The sequence below is a fragment of the Maylandia zebra genome, unplaced genomic scaffold, assembly GCF_041146795.1.
Source record: "Maylandia zebra isolate NMK-2024a unplaced genomic scaffold, Mzebra_GT3a scaffold12, whole genome shotgun sequence".
NCBI classification, from domain to species: Eukaryota; Metazoa; Chordata; class Actinopteri; order Cichliformes; family Cichlidae; genus Maylandia; species Maylandia zebra.
The window spans coordinates 139,681-154,650 of record NW_027490042.1 but is presented as its reverse complement, the minus strand read 5'-3'; the positions used below and the strand labels follow the sequence as shown (position 1 = coordinate 154,650).

Genomic DNA, 14,970 nt, shown 5'->3' with positions numbered 1-14,970 from the left:
GCAAACCATGTTTAAAGTCTTCAGGAAGTTTTGGATGTGGTTTTTCTCTGACTGATTGGGGCAGAATTCACATATATTAATCATGCAGTATCGTCACAGCAACATCATCAGCTGTAATAATTGCCAAAAAAATAGTTAGTAGTTCTCATCCTTTGCTCCTTCTCTTATTCAGTCCAAGAACTCTCATAATCTTAATCAGCCACATTCTTTCCATGGCTGGTAACAAAAAAAGCTGATTTACTGGAATTAAATTAGCCTGATCAGAGTTTTTTTTTTTAATTACTTTTACAACTGTGTGTCTACGCTCCACCTCAGCCCTGCATTGTGTCTTTGTATTCTTTTGTTATTGCAAGAAAGACCCTGCATCTTAAATTGACTGCAGACAGCTTACTGTTTAATTAAGACAGTTGCCATGGTAATTGTCATCTTGCATTCGGGGAGGAAAATGCAATGTGGGAAAAATGCCAAATCGGGAATTTTTGACTGCAAAGAGGAAGTTAACACAGGGAGTTGCTGTCATTATATCATATCAGTTTGGACTGCTATTCACTGTTTTCAGCAGCCAGGTGCTGATTCCTGTTAAGTATTAATGGGTGTGTGTGTGTGCAAGTGCAAGTGCAAACTGGCCTCAGTGATTATACAGATCTCACATGTGTGTTTAGAGTCAGTCCAGACGTTGGCTATGACATAAGTGAAGGGGAATGCTTTATATTTCCCTCCCCCGCTTGTTCTCCACTGTCTGTTTTGCCTCGATGTCTGACAGTACAGAGAGGTTAAAAGTCAAGCTTTTTTTTCCTTTCTAGTGTAGAGATACAAACACATTAAAACACACATCTTTCTTTTGTCTTTCTTATATTTTCTCACTCTCTTTTACACTCATTCAGATACATCACAGATCAGAGTATCAGCAAAGCAAGAGAGTCAAGCAGAAGCTATTTTCCTTACACAGACAGAGCGACTCAGACATAGCCTCTCATGGCCTTTTTTTTTTCACTGTTAGCCCTCTTTCCAGCAGAATGTGCACAGTCATTCAACTCTCTTTTGCTATTTGAATAGAAACTAGGGCAGCTCAAATCAGAACACTCAGACCAGAGGGAATGTTGGGATTTTGAAATGAGTTTAATTCTCCAACATTGCTTTTTTGAACACAAGGGTCTGATTAAACCCGTTCGGAACTCGGCGTTGTTTATAGTAGAATCTAAGGTTTCTCTTCTTTTTTACATTATTACAAAAGCATCCAAACATAACTGAATCAACATCTATCTTGGTATTTTCCTGTGCTGAGATCAAGATCATAGATTGCCTTCAGCAAGGATCGTTAGAGTTCTTTTTACTAATTTACTCTTCAGTGTAAAAAAGGAATTAATTTCAAAATGTTCTCTCAGGAAAAGGAAAGAAAAATACAAAGTCGGAGCAGAAGACTGGCACTGTGGGGAAGGGAGCAAGTAAGAAAATCACTAAGATCATTGGACTTGGAAAGAAGAAGCCCTCCACGGATGAACAGACATCATCAGCTGAAGAAGACGTACCTACATGTGGTAAGAGAGAGAGACGCAAATATCCTGACATGGTAGAAGTATGGCTTTTATATGGATCTTGATTGATTGACCGGTCTATAAATGCATTTATGTCCCAAGGAATCTTTGGAATTTTGGTTAATTAAGAAAATGTTTCAAAGTAATGCCAGAGGCGTTTCAGAATGGCTGCTGAGTGGTGCGACTCACTTCTAGGAAGTTTTTTCTTAAGATTGCTATGTTAGGGTCCTGAAAGTAAACAGTTCAGACAGGTTGCTTTGATTTCCTTATGCTTTCAGACGTATTATAAAACATAAAGATTCTAAAAGTTTCTTTAAAAAATTCATTTAGAAGTGCACCCCATTGTGTGCAATGAGGACCAGTGATGGACAAACAAATAGAAATGCCTTTTATGTCTTATTATTTCCTTCATTTAGGCTCAAATAGGTACGACTAAAATGTCTCCCAACTAGACAGGCCTGAAAAAATATTGCCACTGTAACGACTTCTTTAAGATGGTATCCTCCTGACTGTGTTTGCTCTGACAGGCTACCTGAATGTTCTCTCTAATAACCGCTGGAGGGAGCGCTGGTGCCGCCTCAAGGACAACCAGCTGCTCCTTCACAAGGACCGGGATGACCTGAAAAGCCACATAGCTTCACTGCCCCTCCGAGGCTGTGAGGTCAGCCCCGGCCTCGATCACAAACACCCCTTTGCCTTCCGCCTCCTTCGTAACAGCCAAGAAGTGGCCGTACTGGAGGTGAGTTTGATTACGTACTTGAGAGATTTTCATAGAAAAAAAACTTTGTTGAGGGAATTAGAAATGCCTCAAACACCACTAAATCACACTTAGGCTGATGCAAGAAAAGATTGCTCCTTATTTTTTTATCTTCCTCTCGAGAGCTCAATATCTCCTCCACCCACAGTGATTTTTGTGTTTAATGTTGTTGGTCTTCACAAACTTCCTCCAATTGCCATCCAGTTTGTTTTGATTCTATTTCCTCACATAGTCTGCACGCTATCCTTAAACAATCCAATTATTATTATCTTCATTTAAACAGATAATAATAATAAGGAATTTAAAGTTTATAAGGATCCTCTTCTTGTTTTGGCTGGTCTTTTTGGGGGATCATTTGCCTCCATCTCACCCTGTTTCTACTGTCCTCCTTCACTAAATCATAAACCTTCTCTCTTTTTTAACATTTAACTCTTCACAGACACTGGCGGGATTGCATATTCTGTAACTCTGACTTTTGCCTTCAGGCCTCCTCCTCTGAGGAGATGGGTCGCTGGTTGGGGGTTTTGCTAGCTGAGACTGGATCTACCACAGACCCAGCCACCTTGCACTATGACTACATTGATGTTGAGACCACTGCTAACGTCATCCAGCTTGCCAAACAGTCCTTCTGGTGAGAGATGCATCCACATCATTTCACATGAATCTTTTTCTCTCTGGTTAATACCTGGAAGAATTCTTAAAGAATTAGTGCTTAATGTGTTTTATTTCTTATTTCATTAGCTCACAATGACTTATATGTTGAAACGTAGTATGTCTGGCTATTTTCCATTTTCCTGTTTTTATACGATCGTTACAACCGTTAATGATCCATTTTTAACTATTTTGTAGACTAAGAGATACAAAAATCCCAGGTAATGAAGATATATGAAGGGCACTGTATTTTTAAGCCTAAATCGTGATGTTTTATGTTTAGTTTCACCAGTAAGCGTGCCGTGTCTCCTAACCCATATCTGGACAACCCAGTCAGTGGCTATGCCTGCCCCACTGGTATGGCACTACACTATGATGATGTGCCCATAAATGGAATGGTAAGGACACAACTGCTTACTGATGTTGCATATGTACTGCAATGAAAAAGTGTGAGATAATTCACTTCAACACCCTCTAGTTTGCTTACAAACGCTTGGCTGATTCTTTCTTTGCTTTTCATTTTTTGCATATCATTAACATATTATTGGAAAATGTGTCATTTTTGTTATGACACTTTCAGAAGTTCCAGTGAGCCTGCATGATATAAATCTTTTTCTTTCCTAAAATCAAATTAGACCAGTTAAAGTAACGGTATGTACTTTGCTATTTGCAATAATGGTGCTCGGGCCCCTTGCATACCACAGCTTTTACCTTCTGCACTCATTGACCTCCTGACAGATTTACATATGAACCTGAGGGCTGAGTCAGTCTGCACCCAAAGAAGAGCAAAATTACACTGTTGCATGATAATAATGATATAAAACTAATAAAGACAAGCAGACAGAGAATATAACATTGTTTATTCATAAAAGATGCTATAATAAAGGAGTAAAGAGTAACCTGTGATTTAACGTTATAGGACTTGGATAAAAGCTCATCAACAATTAAAAAGAGGAAACATTAAATATGTTTTCAGTCGTGGAGCAGTACTCTCCATTTTGGGAAGCTAAACTAAATTTGTTAAGTATTTCACATACTGCAGTAATGCTGCTATCATATTCTTCCTTTCTGTTCTCCTTATCTCCCCCCCCCCCCCTTTATGGCATCTCCTTATTCTTAAATCCTGTCTTCTGCTTATTGCATGCTCACCTGGTCTAACCCAAGGACCCAGAGATGCAGTACTCCACTCCCAGCACAGGGGGGCGCCAGCGGAAAGAGGAATTGCACTATGAAAACACTGAGCTCTATGAGAACATGCCCTCACCCAAGCTAGTCACCAGCTGTCCTCCCAAGCCTTCTTCTTCTACTGCTGCATCATCTTCTGCTTGTCACTACAAAACTCCTGTTTCTAAAATCTCCTCTAAGTTCCTCTCTGCTGATTCTAAAACTAAAGACTCCGCTCAGGTGACTAACACTGCTGCATAACCTTCATGTTTCTTTTTGCATTTCTGCATATTAACTGTCTAACAGTTCAGGGTTTGTTTTAACCTCCTCTTAACTTTTAGTGTTTTTAATTCTCCTTCGCTGTTTGTTTACTTTATGTATTTAACTGAACTGGAGTTTGTTTGCTGATTTTCTTCCTGTGTCATTATGAACACCAAACAACAAAAGTAGAGATGATGCCTGTCTCCTGAAGCCGAAAAGGAAACTGTCTCCTGTGATCTGTTAGGATAATAAGGTGCAGTCGTTTAGATATGTCTGATAATGCAAGAGAAGGATTTAAATTCAATTCTGAATTTAAAAGGAAGGAATGAAAAGAAGCTAATATGGGAGAAATGTAGTCTCTCTTTCCAGTCCCAGTTAGTGATTTGGCTGCATTATTCTGGATCAGCTTAGACTTTTTGTGAAACTTTTGGAACAAAGTGATAATTGAATTACAGTAGTCCAGTGTAGGAAAATTAATGAAATAATAAAAGTGTTTGTAACTTTTGTGATATTGAGTGCAATCCAAGTAGAAAACCTGTGGCATAAACAACAGTGACACATTTTTCTTTGAAATGTTTTTTGTTTTTTATTTTTATGGAAGAGCATGTTGGTACAGTTTTGTATGTGTATAGCTTATATGCATTGCTAACATCTATTTGAAGGGTCATTTGAATTGTGTCTTTCCTGTTTGTTCAGCTAAAGGGAAAGAAGGGAGCAACAACCAATGGGGTGGCATCAAAACAGAAGGCAGAGCCAAAGAACCAGCCAAAGAAGAATGGAGTCATTGCCACAAATGGGACTGCGTCTCTGAGGCGCAACAACTCCAGTAAGTTTTGAGATTTGAAGATACCAACAGGAAGTCATCTTGAATTGAAATATCACCCACCTTTCCCAGTCAGATCTTGCTCTGTAAGGAATAGCAGACAGTGTGTCTGGCTTCTCACCGCTGATTGCTTTCAAGCAAAATTCTGTTCCACAGCAATGTGGAAAATGCAGGATATCTAAATTACAGTTGGTTTAAGTAGAGGGGAGTAAATAACTGAAAGCCTTTAAACCTATCCTACCCTCGAGACAATCCATGTGACACATGTGGGCCAGACTTGAGCCTCCTGCCAACTCCAGGGTAAGAGGCACGATAGCAGAAACAGACCCTAGCTCATTGGAAGAGAGCGAAATGTGGTCGAGTTAATCCTTGTGGTTCAGAAAAATATTTTTTGCCTAATGTGTGAACGAGGAGGGTTGTAACCACTTAGTGTAGCTTGCAATTCCTCCAAATGTCAGAATGGAAACACCAAATGTTTCATGTTGGGTTTAGAGTACCACAGATAAGAGTGCTAAATTTGAAACTATTAGCAGCGGTTTATATGACTGATTCTTCATAATTATTCACAATGAGTGTATTTTTCACGGAAACATAGGCCTGGCAATTAATTCCTGCGGAAGGCACTGAGGTCAATGGGTTTCTAAGCAGTTCATCCCCCCCCCCCCCCCCCCCCCCCCTCTCTCTCTCTGCTAGCAAATGACCTCAGTCTCTAGCTTCTAACTTTTTGAAACCCGACTTTTCTTGTGTAGATGGGGACCAGTGTAAGTATGGGAAGAACCGTGTGGAGGCTGATGCCAAGCGACTGCAAGCAAAGGAGGAAGAGATGATGAAGAAGAAGCAGGAAATCAGAAACCACCTGACCCAGCTGAAGAAGGAGAGGAGAGACCTTCGTGCTGCTGTGGAGGCAGCGGCTGGTAAGAGAGAGAGATAGAAACGTGCTTGTCATTAAAAGACGAGTTTAATAAAGTAATATTTCTCCTCTCTCTCACATTAGGCAAACGCTCACATATTTCACTATCAGAGCGCCTGAAGAAGTTGGAAGAAGAGTGCAAACTGAAGGAGGAGGAGCGGGTGAACCTGGAGCTGGAGCTAACTGAGGTGAAAGAGAGCCTGAAGAAAGCCCTTAGCGGAGGTGTCACCCTGGGCCTCACCATCGAGCCGAAAGCTGGCTCCTCTGGCCTCCAGGTGAGTATGAAGTTACTTTATAAGTTTGTGCTGCCACGTTAGTGTACTTGATAGGTTAGTAGCTTGAACCTATTTCGCTGGAACGTTGAAGACAATATGTCTGTGAAGGTTCTCAGTCATCCAGGTCAGGCACGTGCAGAGGGTGGGGCTAGAATGGCTTGAGCACCCGCCCCTTTCCTGATGGGTGCCCAAAGTGCCCTTTTGTTGAGGCAACTTTTTAAAAAAAAATTATTATTATTTTTTTTTTTATGTGTGTGTGCGTGCGGAGTCCTGTCTGTGCCCCTCAACAATAATATTTAACTATTAATCACAGTTTTGCTAAATAAAAGGATCTGGCTTGCATCAGTCACATGATCACATTTAACCAATGATCGCCCTTGACGGCAGAACGCGCTGGTTATGAGCCGGGAACGAGCTCACAAAGAGCACGCGCATTTTTAGCGGTCCGGAGCTGTAGGAGAGACACAAGTTAACTCAGAGACACAGACTGATGCCACAAAACCAGTAAGTAGGTGTACAGCGTACACTGTAGTGTGTAGCACCCAGGAGTATTGGCTTATTACGTACACGTTGGTAAGCTGTCTTGTGGCAACTGACGAACTGAAACAAACGAGCGTGCTGTGTGTGCAACAGCGCGACAAACATTACCTGTCCTTTTATTAACTGCACAAGTAGTGCTGGTCATAGCTGCTGGCTACCTGGCTGTCATGGGTCTGTAGCTCTGTCACCGTTTTAGGGAACATATTTAGTTTTAAAGTAAGTTTCCGGGCTTTTCCTGCCTTTCTGGAGGGATTATATTTCACTAAAAAACGATCTAATATGCATGTCCACATAAAAATTATTATAATTATAATATATTTAAAAACACAAGCTGTATTTTAAAGAACATACATTAAGAAGCAGATTATATCAGATTTATATTTTAAATAAGACAAAATTTGGATTTTACAGTAGTAAAATTATTGTATCTCTACAGTTTTAAAAATGTAATAAGCTTTGCCCCTGCACAGAGTGGATAGTGAAACAAATGGAATCATCATAATGACATTATTTCATATTTATTACTTCCCCCTCCTCATTGCTTTATTATTGTAGCTCTAGTAATAAATAATAATGTAAGGATTCTGGATCAGCACCGTGATGCCCATAGTATATACAGTATTCTGAAGAAGGTCTAAAATGTCACTGTGTGTGCGTGCATGTGTGTGTTTTATGTATATGGATTTTCTAAAAAAAATATTACTCATGATATAACATTGTCCAGACATGGCTGGTAAGGACATGAGGAGGAAACAGCAGGAGCTGTGTGAGGCTACTAAAGGCAGGGCTATAACATTTTTCTGTCATCATTTTATTATAGATTAAGTGCTGGAGTTGTTAGGTGTGGATAATTAGATTATAGTTTATTGCAACAGCAAGTTGTGCCTTGTTCTCACATAGCAAGTGGAGAGTGATATATGAAATGATGGGATGGAAGGAAGAAGAGAAGCAAAGAGTGATTCACAGGCAGAGCCTAAATTATTTCTCACAGTTTTTGTTGCCTTATGGTTCCAAGCGCTGTCACCAATCTTTGCATTTTGTTATTATCTCATGACACTTGTTTAATCAGCTACCATCTCTCCTATGGACTCTTTAATGTCTACAGTCTCAGATCAACACAGCCCTGCCCTTCCCATATTAGATTCTTGATGAATGTGTGTTGTTGTTATTCAGCCTGGTTCAATGTGCCCCTTTTTAACTTTGAGCACCCGCCCCTTTAAACCTCTCTGCACGGCCCTGATCCAGGTCATCGTAGTCAAAGGAGCTTGCAAAGAAAAGCGTCTGGACTTCTTTAAGTTACTTGAAGACGTTTCACCTCTCATCCGAGAAGAAGCTCCGGCAGCCTCGCCTCTGTCAGTGCGCCCCAGGGTGGCTGTGGCTACAATGTAGCTTGCCATCACCAGTATGTGAATGTGTGTGTGAATGGGTGGATGACTGGATATGTAAAGCGCTTTGGGGTCCTTAGGGACTAGTAAAAGCGCTATATAAATACAGGCCATTTACCATTAGCGTGTTTTGCATATTAAGTTTGCTTAACACCTGGCTCTGCCAGGAGCCTGCATATATACCATCATGGCCTGGAAAACAAGATCTGGAAGTGAAATCAAACTTCACACTTGTAAACAATTGTATCATAAGAGCAATAAGCATTCAACATCAGCAAGACAAGTGTCATGTGCAGGTTTTCTCAAATCAGTAAACTACAACTATTACCATAATTCGCCTCAGACATTGATCATCCCATGTACTCAGTCAACATTAATGTAATCGGTGACTTCCCTTAAGCAAAGTCACTCCACTCATATATTACTAGGAGCTCAATAGTGGCCAGCTAATGAGCCCCATACTAAACTATTCCATAAACACTGCATCTCTTATTTGTTTTTCTCTTAGAAAAAACAAACATTAGCAACACACATTGACCATCGGTGGTCAGGCACAGGTCGACAGGTTCCAGAGGTGCCATAAAAACACCATAAAGTTAGCCATCCATAGCTGTGGAAAGAATGTTATTCACATCACCAAAGTAACCTTCACATTTTCCCAAAAACACAGTGTAACAGCATCACAAACTCATAACCTGTAAACACAGTTTCTTCACACATAAACCCAAAAATTCTGTAGTAAAAAAACCATTAACTAGTCCTCTTATAAATCACATGATCAAACACATGAAGAACTGTAATGCTGTAGAAAAGAAAATGCAAATGTTAGCGCTGCGCAGGCGTATGCATACTTTCTCACAGTGATCTCTGTGAGCAACACAAGGTAGTGAATAACACCCCTGGTAGATGCACAGACACAGAAAATGGCATTTAAAAGGTAAAACCATCACGCAACCTCGAATGTTGCTGTCAGCCTTCTGCACCTGTAAAAAGAAACACACATACACTGCACCTTTGTCAGGTGGGGGTTAACTTCGCACAGTCGTGTTACATCAGTAAAGTCTTGTCAGCTTTTACCAGTCAGTCAGTTTTTTTCTCTTTCACTCATTCATTCATACATTCTTTCTTTCTTTGCTGATAGTGGAATCGATCGTCGCATTTAGTTTCCACTCTTAGCAAAATGACGTCATTTCAAAAAGAAAAAGAAGAACTTTAGCTCGGATTACATCGCTGAATCCTTTTTGGGCAGGGACTCTCATTTTCTAATTGCATCTCCCAATTTACTATATTAACAACTAAATTAGTTGTACTCACAGTACTCATGTTTCCTTCATATTTTTGTCTTGTATAGTCACCAGCAATGCTGCGACGGACACACGAGTCTTCTCCATTCTCCAGCTGTGACACCAGTGACACCGAGTCCTGCTCGCTGCCGGTCAACAGCGCCTCACTGCTCTACCGGCAGCAGGGCAACCAGAAGCCCTCAGCAGTCCGGGGACATGTCCTCAGGAAGGCTAAGGTCAGAGGTCACGCTACACAACGCGACTGGCACCAGTCTTTCTCTGAGAATATGATGTGCCTTTAACTTTACATCTCTGACTAGCTCTGTCTTTTGCAAAACTTCAAACTATGCTGGGACCTTTTTGGAAGCACATTGTTTGATCCATTGTTTGGTGTGGACAGGGTCTTTTGTTTTTGAAATCTGGTTTTATTGTCTTTGACTTCCCTGTTTTGTGTGATGTGGCTCCAACAGTAGGCTGAGTATTTTAAGCAATCAACTTCTTGGAACCTTCTGAAAGGCTCTGATACATCTAAAAGATGCATTCCTCGACTTAAGATCGACATATTTAAATATGAATGTAACGTTAGTATCCCCATTCTTTTAGTCATATGTAATATATGTAATTTTAATTACATTTGTCTTGAACCTGTGTGGTAGCAGTGGAAACAGTGTGAGTTAGCTCATAACAACTTGCATAAGAATGATCGGGTCAGCAGCGTTATGGTTCAGGATTCCTGCAGTGCAGAGAACAGCTGTGTGTGTGTGTGTCAAGGTCCACAGAGGAGTTCCACCAACTAGATAACCAGTGAGGCTAATAAAGATGGTTAATAAAGTTTGTATTTCACTGCATGCTACAGTGAACTACAAGCGAGTTTAAGTACTCCACAAACACGTACACAAGTGTGATGTAGTTGCTCATTTGATTTGGTACTGACTAGCAATGAAAAATGCATTGAGGTAGTAAACAAATGAGAGAATCCCAGTAAATGCAAATACTTGCAATCTGTGTACAAGTATGCAAACCAAATCTTTGTGTTTGTTTGCAGGAATGGGAACAGAAGACCGGCACATAAACCCATCACATACACCCTTGCATCAGTCTTCCTCCAATCTCTTTTTTTGAAATTGTGTATATATTTATTTAAAAAACAAAAAACAAAACCTGTTCATACCGTCAGAAGGTGTGCTGAGGAGGATACATGCATAGCATTCACATGTACTAAAACACATGCCTAGTTTGAGTATACGGTAAGTACCACAACATAAACTTTTATACTATTGAGCATGTTCAGTGTACTTGGTTGTGCAACTTGTGTTTTCCGCTTTGACATCTTTTCAAGCAAACACCTGTCTTTATTTTTCCTCTCAAAATGTGTTCCAGCCATTTGAAGTTAAAAAGGTCCAAGGTCAAAACCAAGTATTTATTTGTAAATGTTAAAGGAAATACTAGCTTCCCTGTGTTTATTTATGTTGACGTATTTAAAGTATTTTCGTAGAGTCTGTGGCTTTGCTCACACTCCATTTTCCCACAACATAATTGGTCATCAGTCATGATGCCTCTGTTGTAGTAACGATAATTGTAACACACACCAGCCTGGCAACAATGTAGCTCCTCTCTCATTGATGTTTGAAGAAGTACAAATACAATTGTCCCAACTGTCAGAAACACCGACTCATGGCTAGCAGAAGATTTTGTTAATTGTGTTAAGTGTTTTCACACACAGATCATGATGAATCACACTTGAAGTGTGTTTTAATATGAATGTCCATATTTTATATCTGTGACTTTATTGCTATGGGTAATCCAATGGTAAGTTTGTGTTGGTTTGGTAAGTTCCTTGTTTATTCTGTTTGTTTCAGCTTTTCTTTTTGCATTAAAACAACCATGACTGAATACAGACGTGTGGTCTGGACAACTTCCAAAGAGATGTCTTTTTCTGCCAGTTTAGAGAAGTTTATGAACAGAAAGCTGACCATCTAACTGAAAGTAGATTAGATGCTGAGTCAAATATAAATATAACCTGTTAAATTCACATATTCGATTTCACATATAAGATTTTTTTTTTTTTTTTTTTTAATATATGTGGTGAAATATGTGAACATTGTTAATATAAAGAGTAGGCGGGGCAGAAAAGACAGGAAAGGTGTAACACTTAAAGAACAACAGGATGCCTTACAGTTAGATTAGATTGTTATAGCCAACCATGTTACTAAGTGAAATTAGTGTGCATGGCATGGGAAGCTCGCTCATTCTGTGAAGGCACCATTAATGATGTAAACAAGTTTAGGAACAACATACAGTCAGGTGACATTTTTTAAGAGTACCTGCCAGCAGTCCAGACTCTCACTCACTGGTGAAAGTTAAAATTGAAAATATGACAAATTAGACCAGTTTATCAAGAAAGGCCAAACTGGTGACAGACCCAAATAAAATACATATTATACAGCCTATATGTTTATTAAAATGTTTCTAATTAAGGCCTCACTAAGAGCATCATCATCCATGCTTTGTAATAGTTGTATTGTTAATGGAGAACTTGCGCTTCTTTCTGTGTGTGTGTGCTTGTGTTGCTCAGAGATGTCTTCATGGCACATTGCAAATCCTTCAACATTACACTGACTAAAAGGGGGGCACTTGTAAACTCACACTGCTGTGTGTTCTGCTCAATCAAAGACTGTGAGTTTGATTTCCACACTGTTAAACACACATACATTCATCAGTGTCACACTGATAATGGTGTTTCTTTTCTGTTGTTGTTGTTTTTGGACGATGTTTCACTGCCTAAGCTTTGCTACTATGTATATAAGGCTAATTTACTTTATGGGGAGTGTTGACAGATGTAGTGAAAGCATGCACTCAGTTTGGAACTCATTGAACACACAGACACTCACTGGTTCGTGGTGATGTAAATATTTCCTGTCTCCTGCCTGCCGGAATGATATCCCGAAGGTTTTACAAGCATGTTAGCTTAAAGATGGGACAAGAGATGGTGGTCAGCAAGTGTTGACCTGCAACAAAAAAGGATGTCTGATGTCAGTAAATGTGAACCTGCTGTACATAGCTTGGTAAATGTAGTACTGTAGAAGGGCGGGAGGGCTTTGAATTTTTTTTCTTTTGCACCATATACATTTTCTCTTGTTTTATATCACAGACAGTCTCCAACTCGGGGACAGGCACACTTGTACATAAATTAATAAACCTCCGAACAAACCGGCCTCGGACTTTGTGCCTTATTGTTGGTTCTTTTCAAAAGTAATGTAATGTAATGCAATGTAATGACCACAGAACAGTTTTCCAATCGTTTTAAATGAGCTTTGGCCCAGGGCAAATGGCAGTGTTTCCAGACCTATTCACATCTGGCTTCTTCTTTAAATGTTAGAACTTTAACCTGAATTTGTAGATAGATCTAGATATAAACTTTTCATAGACATTGGAAGGAACACTTCCAGAAATCAGTGTTCTACAGGTTATGCACATCCAATACTCAGAATCCATCATCATTCCTAGCATTAAAAGTGTAAGAGGTTAGAACTTTTCTAGTGACAGAGTCAGAGTTGGAAATTTTCTTTAAATTTGTCAGTAGAGTTTCACTTTAGTCATGTGTATGGTAGAGCTAGTCTATAGAGCTTCATCAGGACAGAGTAGATTTCACGGTTCTACAATTCTCATGTCAGAAGAAGCTTTTATGTTGTTCTTTGATGGTCAGTGTACGTTCACAATTATTTTAATTTTGTTGACACAGACAAAAGCAGAAATTTTCTCAATGTATATTTTGCAAAAATGGAAGTTTTTTTCTTCCAATTTTTGTTTTTTGATTAATTCAAGCCATCAAACCCAGCAAGATTTAGATAGTTTGTGTGTAGCTGACTGACAATAATGAATCCATTTAGAAAATAATTGTACTTTTTAATAGTGAGAACGTAGTGATGGATGTTTACTGATTAGTGGATGACTGGAATGTATAGTGTATGATTGTAATTTACAAAATATAACCAGAGGTGATGTGATGCTTGTGTGATTTTTTTTAACAGGACCCTACAGTAGGATGAGTACCCTAAGTTCACCAACCTTTTGATGGCTAGGTGTGCAGTTCCTGCTTTAAATGCATTCACTTTTTACATTCAGAAATTTAAATCAAGAGGCAAGAAATGTTTGCACACACTTATGAACTTAAATCAATAAGTGTATTGATGTATGCTCAATCATCCAGGTAAGGAAATCTTAAAAAGTTGATTCTGTTCATCAAGTCTTATCTTTTTTTAGTGGGAGAAACATTTTGTCACTCATCCAAAAAAGGTACATAAGATGAATAGAATAAACTTTTGCCGGTTAGAATAATAGTGTCACTGCCCTCTGCTAAGACTGGAGATAATATAAGGAATGAGAGAATTGACAGCTATTGTGTTATTTCGCCCTGTCATCGTTCTTTTAACTCTAAGTATCATAAAGTAATGTGGTGACATGTGGAAGGATGTGTTTCCAGACAGCATTTTAGGCACGAGTTAGGCTGTAGGTTGCAGGCACTGATCTCACATTGTGTAAGTGTAGCTGGTTCTAATAGTCTGAGCTGCTTGAAGCTTTATTCGTGAAGAGCACATTAACTTACAAAAACCGTTGCTAGCTAGTTCAGCTGGGTAATATTTTCTTAGAACAGCGGGGCTACATGCGGTGATGCTAGAATTAGCCATGGTATCAAACTACCTTCAACAGGTGGTCAAGCTGAGTCCACAGGCGCACTACGTTTCCCCGGAGAGCTCCTTCATTCTTCATATATCCGTGTCGGGCAAGAGTGTAAAGCCCGCGGCTGAATGGCCTTTGTTCAAGCACTCAATCATGCGCGTGAAGGAAACGCGGGGAGCGAAAGAGGGAAAAGAGAGTGAGAGAGTGTGTCATGGGTAGAGAGGACGACCGGGAGCAGCGTTCTAACGGGCTACAGGCTATGCAGTGTGCAGTACTGTTATTAAAGCCTCATCTCTTCAGTACTCTCCGGTGCCTCGGCTGATTTCTGTCTGCCTCACTACTCCACAAAAGTGAAGGGAGTTAACCCCGAAGGAGGACAAACTTCGGCCCTGGAGGAAGCATCTCCCCTCGTGTCTCCCGACCACGGTCAGGGGACTGACGGCGAGGAATGGTTAACACTGGGTTTACGCTGTAGGTCAATGAAGGACTGGTTAGGCAAGTTTTCATGAACTGTTGATCAGATTTCAAGAAACAAACAGTGTATTCAGATCAATCTAAATCTCTGTTGCAGACTAAAACTGCAATTGAATTCTAAACCCATATCAGTGGAGTATTTGCTTTTTCTTTTAGGCATAAAAAACATCCACGACCAAAGCAAGAAAATGTATATAAAAACCTGCTTTTGAAAAATACAGTAAATACAGCA

At 39.8% G+C, this 14,970-nt stretch overlaps 1 protein-coding gene across 4 annotated transcripts in view; it reads left to right on the top strand.

The window, feature by feature from the left end:
- The window catches only part of LOC101465961 (actin filament-associated protein 1), a 90,831-nt gene extending 78,032 nt beyond the window's left edge, over nucleotides 1-12,799 (top strand). For 3 of the 4 annotated variants that reach the window (XM_004575013.4, XM_004575012.6, XM_004575011.5), the window contains exons 9-18: nucleotides 1,386-1,538; nucleotides 2,063-2,274; nucleotides 2,778-2,923; nucleotides 3,227-3,341; nucleotides 4,108-4,347; nucleotides 5,065-5,194; nucleotides 5,941-6,105; nucleotides 6,186-6,376; nucleotides 9,653-9,820; nucleotides 10,630-12,799. In XM_004575013.4, coding sequence (XP_004575070.1) covers nucleotides 1,386-1,538; nucleotides 2,063-2,274; nucleotides 2,778-2,923; nucleotides 3,227-3,341; nucleotides 4,108-4,347; nucleotides 5,065-5,194; nucleotides 5,941-6,105; nucleotides 6,186-6,376; nucleotides 9,653-9,820; nucleotides 10,630-10,656 — 1,547 coding nt within the window. In that variant the 3' untranslated portion in view covers nucleotides 10,657-12,799. The remainder of the gene's footprint in view (nucleotides 1-1,385; nucleotides 1,539-2,062; nucleotides 2,275-2,777; nucleotides 2,924-3,226; nucleotides 3,342-4,107; nucleotides 4,348-5,064; nucleotides 5,195-5,940; nucleotides 6,106-6,185; nucleotides 6,377-9,652; nucleotides 9,821-10,629) is intronic. The other variant, XM_004575014.5, reaches the window with a different exon arrangement.
- Nucleotides 12,800-14,970: the final 2,171 nt, after the last annotated feature.